This window comes from Oncorhynchus tshawytscha, unplaced genomic scaffold, assembly GCF_018296145.1.
Source record: "Oncorhynchus tshawytscha isolate Ot180627B unplaced genomic scaffold, Otsh_v2.0 Un_scaffold_530_pilon_pilon, whole genome shotgun sequence".
Lineage (NCBI taxonomy): Eukaryota > Metazoa > Chordata > Actinopteri > Salmoniformes > Salmonidae > Oncorhynchus > Oncorhynchus tshawytscha.
In genome coordinates this window covers 462,192-479,505 of record NW_024609811.1, presented here as the reverse complement: position 1 = coordinate 479,505, position 17,314 = coordinate 462,192, and the positions used below count along the sequence as shown (strand labels likewise).

At 44.8% G+C, this 17,314-nt stretch overlaps 1 protein-coding gene across 1 annotated transcript in view; it reads left to right on the top strand.

The window, feature by feature from the left end:
• Positions 1-17,314, top strand: part of iqgap1 (IQ motif containing GTPase activating protein 1) — a 66,284-nt gene that overhangs the window by 37,843 nt on the left and 11,127 nt on the right. The window contains exons 16-25 of the mRNA XM_042318631.1: positions 9,764-9,854; positions 10,278-10,445; positions 10,918-11,060; positions 11,864-12,034; positions 13,764-13,847; positions 14,141-14,212; positions 15,625-15,694; positions 15,847-16,211; positions 16,414-16,577; positions 17,054-17,278. Coding sequence (XP_042174565.1) covers positions 9,764-9,854; positions 10,278-10,445; positions 10,918-11,060; positions 11,864-12,034; positions 13,764-13,847; positions 14,141-14,212; positions 15,625-15,694; positions 15,847-16,211; positions 16,414-16,577; positions 17,054-17,278 — 1,553 coding nt within the window. The remainder of the gene's footprint in view (positions 1-9,763; positions 9,855-10,277; positions 10,446-10,917; positions 11,061-11,863; positions 12,035-13,763; positions 13,848-14,140; positions 14,213-15,624; positions 15,695-15,846; positions 16,212-16,413; positions 16,578-17,053; positions 17,279-17,314) is intronic.

The following is a 17,314-nucleotide window of genomic DNA, read 5'->3' as shown; positions in this document are numbered from 1 at the left end:
CTCACAAGCTGTGTTGTGTTATGTATACGCTCACAAGCTGTGTTGTGTTATGTATACGCTCACAAGCTGTGTTGTGTTATGTATACGCTCACAAGCTATGTTGTGTTATGTATACGCTCACAAGCTGGGTTGTGTTATGTATACGCTCACAAGCTGGGTTGTGTTATGTATACGCTCACAAGCTGGGTTGTGTTATGTATACGCTCACAAGCTGGGTTGTGTTATGTATACGCTCACAAGCTGGGTTGTGTTATGTATACGCTCACAAGCTGGGTTGTGTTATGTATACGCTCACAAGCTGGGTTGTGTTATGTATACGCTCACAAGCTGGGTTGTGTTATGTATACGCTCACAAGCTGGGTTGTGTTATGTATACGCTCACAAGCTGTGTTGTGTTATGTATACGCTCACAAGCTGTGTTGTGTTATGTATACGCTCACAAGCTGTGTTGTGTTATGTATACGCTCACAAGATGTGTTGTGTATACGCTCACAAGCTGTGTTGTGTATACGCTCACAAGCTGTGTTTTATGTATACACTCACAAGCTGTGTTTTATGTATACGCTCACAAGCTGGGTTATGTATACGCTCACAAGCTGGGTTGGGTTATGTATACGCTCACAAGCTATGTTGGGTTATGTATACGCTCACAAGCTATGTTGTGTTATGTATACGCTCACAAGCTATGTTGTGTTATGTATACGCTCACAAGCTGTGTTGTGTTATGTATAAGCTGTGTTGTGTTATGTATACGCTCACAAGCTGTGTTATGTATACGCTCACAAGCTGTGTTATGTATACGCTCACAAGCTGTGTTATGTATACGCTCACAAGCTGTGTTGGGTTATGTATACGCTCACAAGCTGGGTTGGGTTATGTATACGCTCACAAGCTGTGTTGTGTTATGTATACGCTCACAAGCTGTGTTGTGTTATGTGTGTACGTATACTCACAAGCTGTGTTGTGTTATGTATACGCTCACAAGCTGTGTTGTGTATACGCTCACAAGCTGGGTTGGGTTATGTATACGCTCACAAGCTGGGTTGGGTTATGTATACGCTCACAAGCTGGGTTGGGTTATGTATACGCTCACAAGCTGGGTTGTGTTATGTATACGCTCACAAGCTGGGTTGTGTTATGTATACGCTCACAAGCTGTGTTATGTATACGCTCACAAGCTGTGTTGTGTATACGCTCACAAGCTGTGTTGTGTTATGTATACGCTCACAAGCTGTGTTGTGTTATGTATACGCTCACAAGCTGTGTTGTGTTGTGTATACGCTCACAAGCTGTGTTGGGTTATGTATACGCTCACAAGCTGTGTTTTATGTGTTGGGTTATGTATACGCTCACAAGCTGTGTTGGGTTATGTATACGCTCACAAGCTGGGTGTATACGTTGGGTTGGGTTATGTATACGCTCACAAGCTGGGTTGTGTTATGTATACGCTCACAAGCTATGTTGTGTTATGTATACGCTCACAAGCTGTGTTGTGTTATGTATACGCTCACAAGCTGTGTTGTGTTATGTATACGCTCACAAGCTGTGTTATGTATACGCTCACAAGCTGTGTTATGTATACGCTCACAAGCTGTTGTATACGCTCACAAGCTGTGTTGTGTTATGTATACGCTCACAAGCTGTGTTGTGTTATGTATACGCTCACAAGCTGTGTTGTGTTATGTATACGCTCACAAGCTGTGTTATGTATACGCTCACAAGCTGGGTTGGGTTATGTATACGCTCACAAGCTGTGTTGGGTTATGTATACGCTCACAAGCTGGGTTGGGTTATGTATACGCTCACAAGCTGGGCTTGTGTTATGTATACGCTCACAAGCTGGGTTGTGTTATGTATACGCTCACAAGCTGTGTTGTGTTATGTATACGCTCACAAGCTGTGTTGTGTTATGTATACGCTCACAAGCTGTGTTGTGTTATGTATACGCTCACAAGCTGGGTTGTGTTATGTATACGCTCACAAGCTGTGTTATGTATACGCTCAAGCTGGGTTGGGTTATGTATACGCTCACAAGCTGGGTTGGGTTATGTATACGCTCACAAGCTGTGTTATGTATACGCTCACAAGCTGGGTTGGGTTATGTATACGCTCACAAGCTGGGTTGTGTTATGTATACGCTCACAAGCTGGGTTGTGTTATGTATACGCTCACAAGCTGTGTTGGTTATGTATACGCTCACAAGCTGGGTTGTTGTGTTATGTATACGCTCACAAGCTGGGTTGGGTTATGTATACGCTCACAAGCTGGGTTGGGTTGTGTATACGCTCACAAGCTGTGTTGGGTTATGTATACGCTCACAAGCTGGGTTGGGTTGTGTTATGTATACGCTCACAAGCTGGGTTGTGTTATGTATACGCTCACAAGTTGGGTTATGTTATGTATACGCTCACAAGCTGGGTTGTGTTATGTATACGCTCACAAGCTGTGTTGTGTTATGTATACGCTCACAAGCTGGGTTGGGTTGTTATGTATACGCTCACAAGCTGGGTTGTGTTATGTATACGCTCACAAGCTGGGTTATGTTATGTATACGCTCACAAGCTGGGTTGTGTTATGTATACGCTCACAAGTTGGGTTATGTTATGTATACGCTCACAAGTTGGGTTATGTTATGTATACGCTCACAAGTTGGGTTATGTTATGTATACGCTCACAAGCTGGGTTGTGTTATGTATACGTTGTGTTGTGTATGTACGCTCACAAGCTGGGTTGTGTTATGTATACGCTCACAAGCTGGGTTGTGTTATGTATACGCTCACAAGCTGGGTTGTGTTATGTATACGCTCACAAGCTGGGTTATGTTATGTATACGCTCACAAGCTGGGTTGTGTTATGTATACGCTCACAAGCTGGGTTGGGTGTTATGTATACGCTCACAAGCTGTGTTGTGTTATGTATACGCTCACAAGCTGGGTTGTGTTATGTATACGCTCACAAGCTGGGTTGGGTTATGTATACGCTCACAAGCTGGGTTGGGTTATGTATACGCTCACAAGCTGGGTTGTTATGTATACGCTCACAAGCTTGTTGTTATGTATACGCTCACAAGCTGGGTTGTTGTGTTATGTATACGCTCACAAGCTGGGTTGGGTTATGTTGTGTATACGCTCACAAGCTGGGTTGGGTTGTGTTGTGTATACGCTCACAAGCTGGGTTGGGTTGTGTTATGTATACGCTCACAAGCTGGGTTGGGTTGTGTTATGTATACGCTCACAAGCTGGGTTGGGTTGTGTTGTGTATACGCTCACAAGCTGGGTTGGGTTGTGTGTATACGCTCACAAGCAAGCTGGGTTGGGTTATGTTGTGTATACGCTCACAAGCTGGGTTGGGTTATGTTATGTATACGCTCACAAGCTGGGTTGGGTTATGTTATGTATACGCTCACAAGCTGGGTTGGGTTATGTTATGTTACGTGTGGGTTGGGTTATGTTATGTATACGCTCACAAGCTGGGTTGGGTTATGTTATGTATACGCTCACAAGCTGGGTTGGGTTATGTATACGCTCACAAGCTGGGTTGTTGTGTATATGTTCACAAGCTGGGTTGGGTTATGTATACGTTCACAAGCTGGGTTGGGTTGTGTATACGTTCACAAGCTGGGTTGGGTTATGTATACGTTCACAAGCTGGGTTATGTTATGTATACGTTCACAAGCTGGGTTGGGTTATGTTATGTATACGCTCACAAGCTGGGTTGGGTTATGTTATGTATACGTTCACAAGCTGGGTTGGGTTATGTTATGTATACGCTCACAAGCTGGGTTGGGTTATGTTATGTATACGCTCACAAGCTGGGTTGTGTTATGTATACGTTCACAAGCTGGGTTGGGTTATGTATACGTTCACAAGCTGTGTTATGTATACGCTCACAAGCTGTGTTGTGTTATGTATACGCTCACAAGCTGTGTTGTGTTATGTATACGCTCACAAGCTGTGTTGTGTTATGTGTGTTGTGTATACGCTCACAAGCTGTGTTGTGTTATGTATACGCTCACAAGCTGTGTTGTGTTATGTTATGTATACGCTCACAAGCTGGGTTGTGTTATGTATACGCTCACAAGCTGTGTTGTGTTATGTATACGCTCACAAGCTGGGTTGTGTTATGTATACGCTCACAAGCTGTGTTGTGTTATGTATACGCTCACAAGCTGTGTTGTGTTATGTATACGCTCACAAGCTGTGTTGTGTTATGTATACGCTCACAAGCTGTGTGTGTGTTATGTATACGCTCACAAGCTGTGTTGTGTTATGTATACGCTCACAAGCTGTGTTGTGTTATGTATACGCTCACAAGCTGTGTTGTGTTATGTATACGCTCACAAGCTGTGTTGTGTTATGTATACGCTCACAAGCTGTGTGTGTTGTGTTATGTATACGCTCACAAGCTGTGTTGTGTTATGTATACGCTCACAAGCTGGGTTGTGTTATGTATACGCTCACAAGCTGGGTTGTCACAAGCTGTGTTGTGTTATGTATACGCTCACAAGCTGTGTTGTGTTATGTATACGCTCACAAGCTGTGTTATGTATACGCTCACAAGCTGTGTTATGTATACGCTCACAAGCTGTGTTATGTATACGCTCACAAGCTGTGTTATGTATACGCTCACAAGCTGTGTTGTTATGTATACGCTCACAAGCTGTGTTGTGTTATGTATACGCTCACAAGCTGTGTTATGTATACGCTCACAAGCTGTTGTGTTATGTATACGCTCACAAGCTGTGTTGTGTTATGTATACGCTCACAAGCTGTGTTGTGTTATGTATACGCTCACAAGCTGTGTTGTGTTATGTATACGCTCACAAGCTGGGTTGGGTTATGTATACGCTCACAAGCTGTGTTGGGTTATGTATACGCTGTGTTGTGTTATGTATACGCTCACAAGCTGGGTTGTGTTATGTATACGCTCACAAGCTGTGTTGTGTTATGTATACGCTCACAAGCTGTGTTGTGTTATGTATACGCTCACAAGCTGTGTTGTGTTATGTAGCTGGGTTGTTGTGTTATGTATACGCTCACAAGCTGTGTTGTGTTATGTATACGCTCACAAGCTGGGTGTTGTGTTATGTATACGCTCACAAGCTGTGTTGGGTTATGTATACGCTCACAAGCTGTGTTATGTATACGCTCACAAGCTGGGTTGTGTTATGTATACGCTCACAAGCTGGGTTGGGTTATGTATACGCTCACAAGCTGTGTTACATGTAGCACAAGCTGTTGTGTTATGTATACGCTCACAAGCTGGGTTGTGTTATGTATACGCTCACAAGCTGTGTTGTGTTATGTATACGCTCACAAGCTGTGTTGTGTTATGTATACGCTCACAAGCTGGGTTGTGTTATGTATACGCTCACAAGCTGGGTGTTGTGTTATGTATACGCTCACAAGCTGTGTTGGGTTATGTATACGCTCACAAGCTGGGTGTTGTGTTATGTATACGCTCACAAGCTGTGTTGTGTTATGTATACGCTCACAAGCTGGGTTGTATACGCTCACAAGTGGGTTGTGTTATGTATACGCTCACAAGCTGTGTTGTGTTATGTATACGCTCACAAGCTGGGTTGGGTTGTGTTATGTATACGCTCACAAGTTGGGTTGTGTATACGCTCACAAGCTGGGTTGTGTTATGTATACGCTCACAAGCTGGGTTGTGTTATGTATACGCTCACAAGCTGGGTTGTGTTATGTATACGCTCACAAGTTGTGTTATGTTATGTATACGCTCACAAGCTGGGTTATGTTATGTATACGCTCACAAGCTGGGTTATGTTATGTATACGCTCACAAGCTGGGTTGTGTTATGTATACGCTCACAAGTGGGTTATGTTATGTATACGCTCACAAGCTGGGTTGTGTTATGTATACGCTCACAAGCTGGGTTGGGTTGTGTTATGTATACGCTCACAAGTTGGGTTATGTTATGTATACGCTCACAAGCTGGGTTGTGTTATGTATACGCTCACAAGCTGGGTTGGGTTGTGTTGTGTTAGTATACGCTCACAAGCTGGGTTGTGTTATGTATACGCTCACAAGCTGGGTTATGTTATGTATACGCTCACAAGCTGGGTTGTGTTATGTATACGCTCACAAGCTGTGTTATGTTATGTATACGCTCACAAGCTGGGTTGGGTTGTGTTATGTATACGCTCACAAGTTGGGTTATGTTATGTATACGCTCACAAGCTGGGTTGTGTTATGTATACGCTCAGCTGGGTTGTTGTGTTATGTATACGCTCACAAGCTGGGTTGTTGTGTTATGTATACGCTCACAAGCTGTGTTGTGTTATGTATACACAAGCTGGGTTGTTGTGTTATGTATACGCTCACAAGCTGTGTTGTTTATGTATACGCTCACAAGCTGTATTATGTATACGCTCACAAGCTGGGTTGGGTTGTGTTATGTATACGCTCACAAGCTGGGTTGGGTTATGTGTATACGCTCACAAGCTGGGTTGGGTTGTGTATGTATACGCTCACAAGCTGGGTTGGGTTGTGTTGTGTATACGCTCACAAGCTGGGTTGGGTTGTGTTATGTATACGCTCACAAGCTGGGTTGGGTTGTGTTATGTATACGCTCACAAGCTGGGTTGGGTTATGTTATGTATACGCTCACAAGCTGGGTTGTGTTATGGTTGTGTTGTGTATACGCTCACAAGCTGGGTTGGGTTATGTTGTGTATACGCTCACAAGCTGGGTTGGGTTATGTTATGTATACGTTCACAAGCTGGGTTGGGTTATGTTGTGTATACGTTCACAAGCTGGGTTGGGTTATGTTATGTATACGTTCACAAGCTGGGTTGGGTTATGTTATGTATACGTTCACAAGCTGGGTTGGGTTATGTTATGTATACGTTCACAAGCTGGGTTGGGTTATGTTATGTATACGTTCACAAGCTGGGTTGGGTTATGTTATGTATACGTTCACAAGCTGGGTTGGGTTATGTTATGTATACGCTCACAAGCTGGGTTGGGTTGTGTATACGTTCACAAGCTGGGTTGGGTTATGTATACGTTCACAAGCTGGGTTGGGTTGTGTATGTATACGTTCACAAGCTGGGTTCACAAGCTGGGTTGTTATGTATACGTTCACAAGCTGGGTTGGTTATGTATACGTTCACAAGCTGGGTTGGGTTATGTATACGCTCACAAGCTGGGTTGGGTTATGTTATGTATACGTTCACAAGCTGGGTTGGGTTATGTATACGTTCACAAGCTGGGTTGGGTTATGTTATGTATATGTTGTGGTTATGTATACGTTCACAAGCTGGGTTGGGTTGTGTATACGTTCACAAGCTGGGTTGGGTTATGTTATGTTATGTATACGCTCACAAGCTGGGTTGGGTTATGTTATGTATACGCTCACAAGCTGGGTTGGGTTATGTTATGTATACGTTCACAAGCTGGGTTGGGTTATGTTATGTATACGTTCACAAGCTGGGTTGGGTTATGTTATGTATATACGTTCACAAGCTGGGTTGGGTTATGTATACGTTCACAAGCTGGGTTGGGTTGTGTTATGTATACGTTCACAAGCTGGGTTGGGTTATGTTATGTATACGTTCACAAGCTGGGTTGGGTTATGTTATGTATACGTTCACAAGCTGGGTTGGGTTGTGTTATGTATACGTTCACAAGCTGGGTTGTGTATACGTTCACAAGCTGTTGTGTATGTATACGTTCACAAGCTGGGTTGGGTTGTATGTATACGTTCACAAGCTGGGTTGGGTTGCTGTTATGTATACGTTCACAAGCTGGGTTGGGTTGTGTATATACGTTCACAAGCTGGGTTGGGTTGTGTTATGTATACGTTCACAAGCTGGGTTGGGTTGTGTTATGTATACGTTCACAAGCTGGGTTGGGTTGTGTATACGTTCACAAGCTGGGTTGGGTTGTGCTGGGTTGTGTATACGTTCACAAGCTGGGTTGGGTTGTGTATACGTTCACAAGCTGGGTTGGGTTGTGTATACGTTCACAAGCTGGGTTGGGTTGTGTATACGTGGGTTGGGTGTATACGTTCACAAGCTGGGTTGGGTTGTGTATACGCTCACAAGCTGGGTTGGGTTATGTATACGTTCACAAGCTGTATATACGTTCACAAGCTGGGTTGGGTTATGTATACGTTCACAAGCTGGGTTGGGTTGTGTTCATGGGTTATGTATACGTTCACAAGCTGGGTTGGGTTATGTATACGTTCACAAGCTGGGTTGGGTTATGTATACGTTCACAAGCTGGGTTGGGTTATGTTATGTTATGTATACGTTCACAAGCTGGGTTGGGTTGTGTTATTTATACGTTCACAAGCTGGGTTGGGTTATTTATACGTTCACAAGCTGGGTTGGGACCACTGACTCCTCTGATACCAGTCAACATCCTGGAATAGAGGACTTCTCTGTAGGAAGACTTTATATAAGGACATGTAGGGACTAGACTGCATTACTGAGGCAAAGAAGGGAGGGTTCACTGGCTAAGAACACCACCCTATCGGCTTTCACTTCCTCTATTCTGATCATGGTTCATAAGGGCACACAGTGAAAAACATTTAAAAATCTATTGTAACAAATTGAGCGTTTCAGTCCCTCCCTGTTTTTAGTCTGTTTTCTTCTGTTTAGTGCCTAATGAACACAACCCAGCAGTTGTGTGTTTGTCAGGAGTCCTAGTTAATAAGATGTGTCCTACTTCCATCCCCTCTCTGGCACCACACCCTTTCTGTATCGCTTACCTGCCCCCAGCTGCAAGGCTGATTTCCAAACCAATATGAATTAGCACTAACCCCTTAATTACTTTCAATAAAGCTATCCTGCCAGTGTTCCCATTAGGTGGAGCTCTAGGATCTGCTTCCCCACCTCAATCCTAACCTTAACCATTTGTGTGGGAAATACAAGACTGACCCTGTATCAGCATCTAGGGGAAACTTCACCCTGAATGTTGCTAGTGCAGCCACTACCTGCCTACCTGGCTTGCACAAGGAACCACACCTACCTAGAGTTTTGGTATCGGTCTCCCTCAGCCCCCCTCCCCTGAAACACTGCAGGTAGGTGGGGGAGGCACAAAGAGGGCCTGTCCTGTTGGCCTATTAGCAGCTAGCCCCGCTCCCTCCGGAAACCAGCTAGCAGAGAGAGGGAGCCGGAGAGTTAGCTAGCTGTCTGTGCTACTGCGTACTTAAAACACAGAGACTTGACAAACTGTCATGTCATAGTTTCAGTTAGCCAATATGCTCATCCAATTGACTTGTCATGATGGTCAAGAGTGTATACAGGGAGGGAATGCTGTTGCAGGAATGTGGACTGATATGAGAGGTATTTCATACTTCTGCAACTTAGATATCAGACTAAAGATGTAGATTCTCACTGCCTGCTGTAGGCCTTTACACCAAGCAGGTGTTTAGTGCTGTCAGATGTTTGGTTTATAACATCAGCCATTATTGACTTCTGTTCTCCATCTCCTGAGAATGAATTGGATTTCTGTTGAAATAAGTGGAATGACCAATGTCCTGGATTTTCATATGGAATTCTGTTGTAAGTTGTGTGGGCATGACACCCTGTACTAGTCTATAGAGTTCCCTTTCCTGTGGTCTCATGCCATTGTGGTTGGATGCCATTTAGACCCAAGTCCTCTTATTCAGCAGGAGGAGATTGCCCTCCAGTGGTAATTCAGTAGAATGGCAGTAAATATGCTGCAGACCCGGTGGGTGGGTGTGTGCTGTTTTGGAGTTAGACTGACCACCTCACTGTGTGTTCTTCCAGGAGACTGAGGACCCCTCTGCTGTGCTCTGGTTGGATGAGATCCAGAACGCCGTACTGATGTCCAATAAGGATACCCAGGAGGCCTTGCAGTGTAAGAATAGTACACACCCTAGCTGTCCCACAAGCACCTTTTCCTCAGGGTTCCAAGCAGACCTGGGTTCACATATAGTATCTGTTTTATTTCAAATACATTTGATTGACTGCCTGAAGTGTCATATGGGCAAGCTTAGCACATTTGGGACTATTCCATTTTTCCAGCATTTCAGAAGGGCAAGCTTAGCACATTTGGGACTATTCCATTTTTCCAGCATTTCAAAAGGGCAAGCTTAGCACATTTGGGACTATTCCATTTTTTCAGCGTGTCAGGCAATCTCAATCAAACAGGTATTTGAAAGAACACATACTATTTGAACACAGGTTTGGTTCCAAGCTATTTCCTGTAAGTAGAGCATGATGAAAAACCAAGTAAAAAACCTTGATAAAAAAATGACTAGTCTCCCTGTTTCCTCGTCAGTCTCCCAGGCCATCCAGGCCATCAACAGAGCGGTGGACAGTGGCGAGGCACCTAAGACCCTGGCTGCGCTGCGTTCCCCTGGGGCCGGCCTCTACGGAGTCACCCCTGAGTGTGTCCAGAACTACCAGGACGACCTGGCCAAGATCAAACAGGACAAGACCCAGGATGGTGAGGAGGATGGTCATGGCTGCATCCCAAATGGCACCCTTTTCCCTACATAGTGCACTATTGACCAGACCCCTATGGAGGGGGATATACTGTATATGCCCTATATAGGGCATTGGGTGCCATTGGGCCACAGTCACACACTGTGGCCAGTTTTCTTTCATTACTTTTATTGTTTTGTGTTCATTACCTGCAATTAGTTTCTTCTACAATGGAGTTAGTGCAGGAACATGTAGTTTCCATTAGTAGATGTGACTAAATGGCATCAGCCAGAGCAAGTTAATGTTCATAGTCAAAATATGTTTCTTACCCAGGAACTGCAGATATAAAGGAGCTTGATCACTTGCTTTAGTACAACAGACGAGGTATACATGGTTCCCTGACTGACAGATGGATGGAGCTAGATGTATCAAGATGTACAGTCTGTAAATAACTTGGTGAGAAATATGTCCATAACGCTGTGTTCATGCTCCAGGTGACAACGGCAGTGATTGGATGAAGCACTGGGTGAAGGGAGGACACAACTACTACTACAACCTGAAGACCGGAGAGGGCTCCTGGACTGAACCTGCAGACTTCCTCCAGAACAACACCCAGCTCAACAAGGAGGACATCCAGGTAGGCTAAGATGGATACTGGGAGCCCTGGGGTGAAGTTTCCCCTGTGTACAGAGCTAGGATCAGTTCCTCCTGCCCAAATCATAACGTCAACCATTAGTGGGGAAAATGTAAGACTGACCGTGTCTAGGGGCAGTTTCACCCTACACCATACAGGGCTTTGCCTCTTCCTCTCTGGCTGTATTCATTGAGGTGAAACATTCAGAACCTTGTAGATAGGATTGTAATGAATAGAACGTGCATGATTCCCTCTTACATGAGACTCCTCTGTTGTACAAAATGCATTTCTATGTGGACGATCTGTAACACTGCACCCAGCTGAACAGGCCGCAGTACTGTGGTGTTGTAGTGATGTAGCTTTGTGGAGCATGCTAACAGCGCTCCTCCTACCACTCCCATTGTTTTTAAAGGAAATGCTAATGCTAAACTCCTCCGTAGCAAAGTGGACCACCTCAAGTCTTACGTTGTTTATGCTCATGCAGGCGAATGTATAGTTGAGATCATTGTGCGCAACTCAGACCTTAATATAAATCATTCAATAATATCAATAGTAGACTTGCCAAAAAAATAGTAGTTAAGTGCATGGATCCCAAGTCTGAATACTGTCATGGTCCATCCAGACTACTTTCTTGGTATTTGTACGATTAGGTGAATTTGCCATTTGAGATTTATCATTCTCACTTAACTCCCATCTCTTTTGCTAAAAACAGACACACCTTCCACTGCCACCCCTAAAGCTGTGTTGATAGTATGTCATTATGTAAGTGGGCCTGTGTGTGACTGGCTCTCTGTGTTGTCAATCAGTCTGTGGTTTCCGGGGTGACCACCACCTACAACCGGGAGCAGCTGTGGCTGGCCAATGAGAGCCTGATTGCCAAGCTGCAGGCCGGATGCCGTGGCTACCTGGTGAGGAAAGGCCTGAAGGAGAGAAAAGACTTCCTGAAATCTCAGGACCCAGCTATTACCACCATACAGGTCAGAGGTCAAACTCTTCCCTTCCTTTGGACATGGAGTGAATCTCAATATTTCCTTGATTCCTCACATCCTTTCTCCTCATCTCCTTCTCAACATCCTTTCTCCTCTCCTTCTCAACATCCTTTCTCATCTCCTTCTCAACATCCTTTCTCCTCATCTCCTTCTCAAAGTCCATTGGAGCAGAAGACTTGAGATTCCTCCCCTCGGATCTTCTCCTCCAATGCGCTTTGAGAAGGAGAGGGGGCGCGAGCAATTAAGGAAATACAATTGAGATTCACCCATAGTCATTACACGTTTCACAGTACACACTTTGAAAATGTATATATTTTAAATGTGACCTTTATTTAACTAGGCAAGTGAGTTGAGAACAAATTCTTATTTACAATGATGGCCTAAACCCGGCCGACGCTGGGCCAATTGTGCGCCGGCCTATGGGACTCCAGGGGCTGCAGGTAGAGCTTGGACTAGTAACCGAAAAGTTGCTGGATCGAATCCACGAGCTTGTCGTTGTAATTTCCTGTATTACTAAGTGAAAGGAGAGTTTACAAACCACACACAAGTCAGAGTTATACTTTAAATTTAATATTTTAGTAATATGAGCTTCACCATAGCCCTTTGACTCTGATCAATTCAGTGTCAATAAATAAATTCTGAGTTTGTCAACATAATGGCAACAGATCTTTTATAGCAAAGATCCACCCCTCAACTCACAATGACGAACCACAGGTCTTAGGAAAACTGCACAAAGGAAGACTTTTACTTGAGAGAGGAGTATCCCATAGCCAGACAGCATTAGCTATAAATTATTGTTCACTTAGACAAGGTTCTACTTCTCATTCTTGATATTACCTCATCCAATGGCATATATCAATTGTCAATTCTAGATTCTCCCATCTCAAATACAATCCCTCCAGGACAACTCACGGAGAGGAGTGAGCCTCTAGGTCATATACCATGAAAGACAAGTTTGGACATCAGAGGGGACATACAGTGGTTCCAGACACTGTCATACCTCCCCCAAATGGGAAAAGTAGGGAGTGACTAGCACACAGACATTGTGGAGCCAAGAGATAATTGTTCCCCCTCAATCATCCCTTCACGTGGTTTAAAAGATCTGTTCACATATGAAGACAAGCCTGACCTCTCCCCTCTCTGGGGCCCAAAGTGACTTTCCCACATAAGCATATTTCTGAAAGGTAGATAAAACATCTTATTTATCAATGTTACCCAACTGATTCTGCTACGACAAGCTGACAAGGTTAAAATCTGTATTTCTGCCCCTGAACAAGGCAGTTAACCCACTGTTCCTAGAGCGTCATTGTAAATAAGAATTTGTTCTCAACTGACTTGCCTAGTTAAATAAAAAAATCATGTCTGGATGTGATAGAACATACACAACCCCAGTGCTACACAGCCAGTCTCAAATCATTCCCTTAGCCCTAAGCATTCAACAGTATCTACCCAGTTCTGCAAACACTGAAGGCTTTGGGCCAAGTGGGAACTGCTGACATTTTAAAGAAAACATTCTACCACTTTATTGCCATGTTTAACTTTAAGGGACAGTTTCTCAGACTCTTAGACCACTTAAGCCTGGTCTAAGAGCACTTTCAATGGTGATTCTCCATTGAGCATGATTTTTAGTCTAGGACTCAGACTGTCTGTGAATTTGGCCCTAAAATGCTCTTGTGCTTCTTAACACTGGTCCTGTATATTTGTCTGTATCTTACAGGCGCATTTTAGAGGCTACAAGCAGAGGAAGGTCTACATAAAGAGGAAGGAGTACCTGAATGACCACAGCGAGGATGCTGTAAAGGTAAGGTCTCCACCTACTGTACGTGTAGCCATCTTTATAATTAAACAACAATACATGACCTTGATTGGTGGGTCCTGTTCATTGGGGCATGCAACGTTCTAAACGCTTTGCAAAATAAACATGTACTTTTCTTATTGGACAAGGCCAGGTTGTCCCTCCATGTTTCAGTCCATTTTCTTTTCTTTTGGGCCTTAATGAACATGAGCCTGTGTTGCTGCTTTTCCTTTAAGTCTGAGGTTTTTGGTGAATTTCAAATCTTTTTTAGTATTGACCTAGTTGAGTTATTGTTTTAGATCCAGTCGATGGTGAGGATGCACCAAGCTCGCAAGAAGTACAGAGACCGCCTGAAGCACTTCAAGGACCATGTGAGTTGATGTATTTAGTTAACCCTTATTGCACAAGATACACAAGTCATTTAAATGTATTAGTAGCGGTTAGTTTGAATCCCAGATTGAACAAATGTTAACCATTTGATATATTAGGGGTACTCAACTGTTACCCTACGAGATCTGGAGCCTGCTGATTTTCTGTTCTACCTGATAATTCATTCCTGGTGTCCCAGGTCTAAATCAGTCCCTGATTAGAGGGGAATCACCCACCTGGTGTCCCAGGTCTAAATCAGTCCCTGATTAGAGGGGAATCACCCACCTGGTGTCCCAGGTCTAAATCAGTCCCTGATTAGAGGGGAATCACCCACCTGGTGTCCCAGGTCTAAATCAGTCCCTGATTAGATGGTGTCCCAGGTCTAAATCAGTCCCTGATTAGAGTCCCTGGGGGGAACCACCCACCTGGTGTCCCAGGTCTAAATCAGTCCCTGATTAGAGGGGAACCACCCACCTGGTGTCCCAGGTCTAACCACCCACCTGGTGTCCCAGGTCCAAATCAGTCCCTGATTAGAGGGGAACCACCCACCTGGTGTCCCAGGTCCAAATCAGTCCCTGATTAGAGGGGAACCACCCACCTGGTGTCCCAGGTCCAAATCAGTCCCTGATTAGAGGGGAACCACCCACCTGGTGTCCCAGGTCCAAATCAGTCCCTGATTAGAGGGGAACCACCCACCTGGTGTCCCAGGTCCAGAGTTGAGTTTGAGGGTGAATCTTTGACGAAAGACAAGTAGCTAGAAGGTCCAGTAGCTTGTAGAGTCTGGTTCCTGTCAAGGTTTCCTGCTCTCAGGGAATGTTGCCTTGTTACTATGCTACTACTTGACTCTAGCCCAGGTAACAGAGACGCATGTTGTCAATTTTGTGAAAAGCGCTACATTAATGTGATTGAGGTGAGTTGTAGTTATATGGTGTGCCCAGGGCTGTCTGTTCTCTAGTCTTCTGTATTCCCTGTATGACATCACATCTAACTCTTTATATCCTCGCCTGACACATCCACTGACATTTACTCTCTCTGCGTCCCAATGGCACCCTATTCCCTAAATAGTGCACTATTTTCAAATGGCGCACTACTTTTGACCAGAGCCCTATGGGTCCTGGTCAGAAGTAGTGTACTATATAGGAAATTGGGTGCCATTTGGGACACACTCGTCCCACATTAAATGTCCGTTCAGCTTAATGAGGCTACTAGGCTAGATGGCTCTCTGTACCCTGACTAACTGCAGATTACCAACGTAATGTTTCTCTTTACAAATGTCATGCTTCCCAAAAGGCACCCTATTCCCTATATAGTGCACTACTTTTGACCAGCGCTCTATTAAGGGAATAGGGTGCCATTTGGAACACAGTCATGTTCTTGATCAGTGAAGTGACTGCTGTTTGCTCTGTTGTGGCAGATCAATGATGTGGTGAAGATCCAGGCGTTCATCAGAGCCAACAAAGCCAGAGACGACTACAAGACACTCAGTGAGTATGATGATGATGAGAACCCTCACCCACCACTGGCTTTCTCTTTTCACCATCTTCTCTCGGTACGGAGTCTCGTCTCCCAGCTGTTCTTTCTGCCACATACGACTCCATCCTGACTGAATCCCTCTCTCACTGTCTCTCTCACACAGTCAACGCTGACGATCCTCCCATGGCGGTGGTGCGCAAGTTCGTCCACCTCCTGGACCACAGCGACCAGGACTTTCAGGAAGAGCTGGACTTGATGAGGCTCCGGGAGGAGGTGGTCACCAACATCCGCTCCAACCAGCAGCTAGAGAATGACCTGAACCTGATGGACATCAAGATCGGCCTGCTGGTCAAGAACAAGATCACCCTGCAGGAGGTGGTGTCCCACAGCAACAAGCTGACCAAGAAGAACAAGGGCGAGCTGTCCAACCTGATGATGATGAACAAACAGAGAGGAGGCCTGAAGGCTCTGAGCAAGGAGAAGAGGCTCAAGCTGGAGGCCTATCAGTATCTTTTCTACCTGCTGCAGGTACTGTAGATGCTGTGTCAACGCATATATGTATCGATCTCTTCAAACAGTTAGCAAAGCTGTACTGCAAAGGGAATCGCACTCGCAAACAGTTGAGAAACATAAAATACTGTATGTGACCGTAAGCGAGAGACTAGAAACAGAACAGGAAAACATCCAATCTAACTGTCGTTAACATGTTTCCTTTCTGTCCTCCCTGCAGACCAACCCCACCTACCTGGCCAAGCTGATCTTCCAGATGCCCCAGAATAAGTCCACTAAGTTCATGGACTCTGTGATCTTCACCCTGTATAACTACGCCTCCAACCAGAGAGAGGAGTACCTGCTGCTCAAACTCTTCAAGACCGCCCTGCAGGAGGAGATCAAGTAAGGAGCTAATACTTGAAACAATAGGATTCATCAATAAGGCCTGGGGAGGTGTGGTATATGGCCAATATACCATGGATAAGGGTTGTTCTTACGCATGACGCAACGTGGATTGCCTGGATACAGCCCGTAGCCATGGTATATTGGCCATATACCACAAACCCCCATGGTACTGTGTTGCTATTATAAACTGGTTACCAATGTAATTACAGCAGTAAAAAGTGTTTTGTCATACCAGTGGTATACGGTTTGATATACCACGGCTGTCAGCCAATCAGCATTCAGGAATTGAACCACCCTGTTTTATAACTTAGCATATGCCACTTACAGTCATGCATATTTCATATGGGTAGCCCTAGCGGGAATCGAACACATGAGCCTTGGCGATGAAGTGCTATGCTCTACCAACTGAGTCACACAGAAACACTTATACAGTCTAGCAGTGTCTCACCATGTTCCTAACCTTGTGTTCTCAGATCCAAAGTGGATCAGATCCAGGAGATCGTCACGGGCAACCCCACGGTCATCAAGATGGTGGTGAGCTTCAACCGCGGCGCCCGAGGCCAGAATGCACTGCGTCAGATCCTGGCACCTGTCGTCAAGGAAATCATGGACGACAAGACGCTGAACATCAAGACTGACCCGGTGGACATCTACAAGAGCTGGGTCAACCAGATGGAGACACAAACTGGAGAGGCCAGGTGAGAGGAGGAGTAGTCTGGGTAATGGAGTTCAGA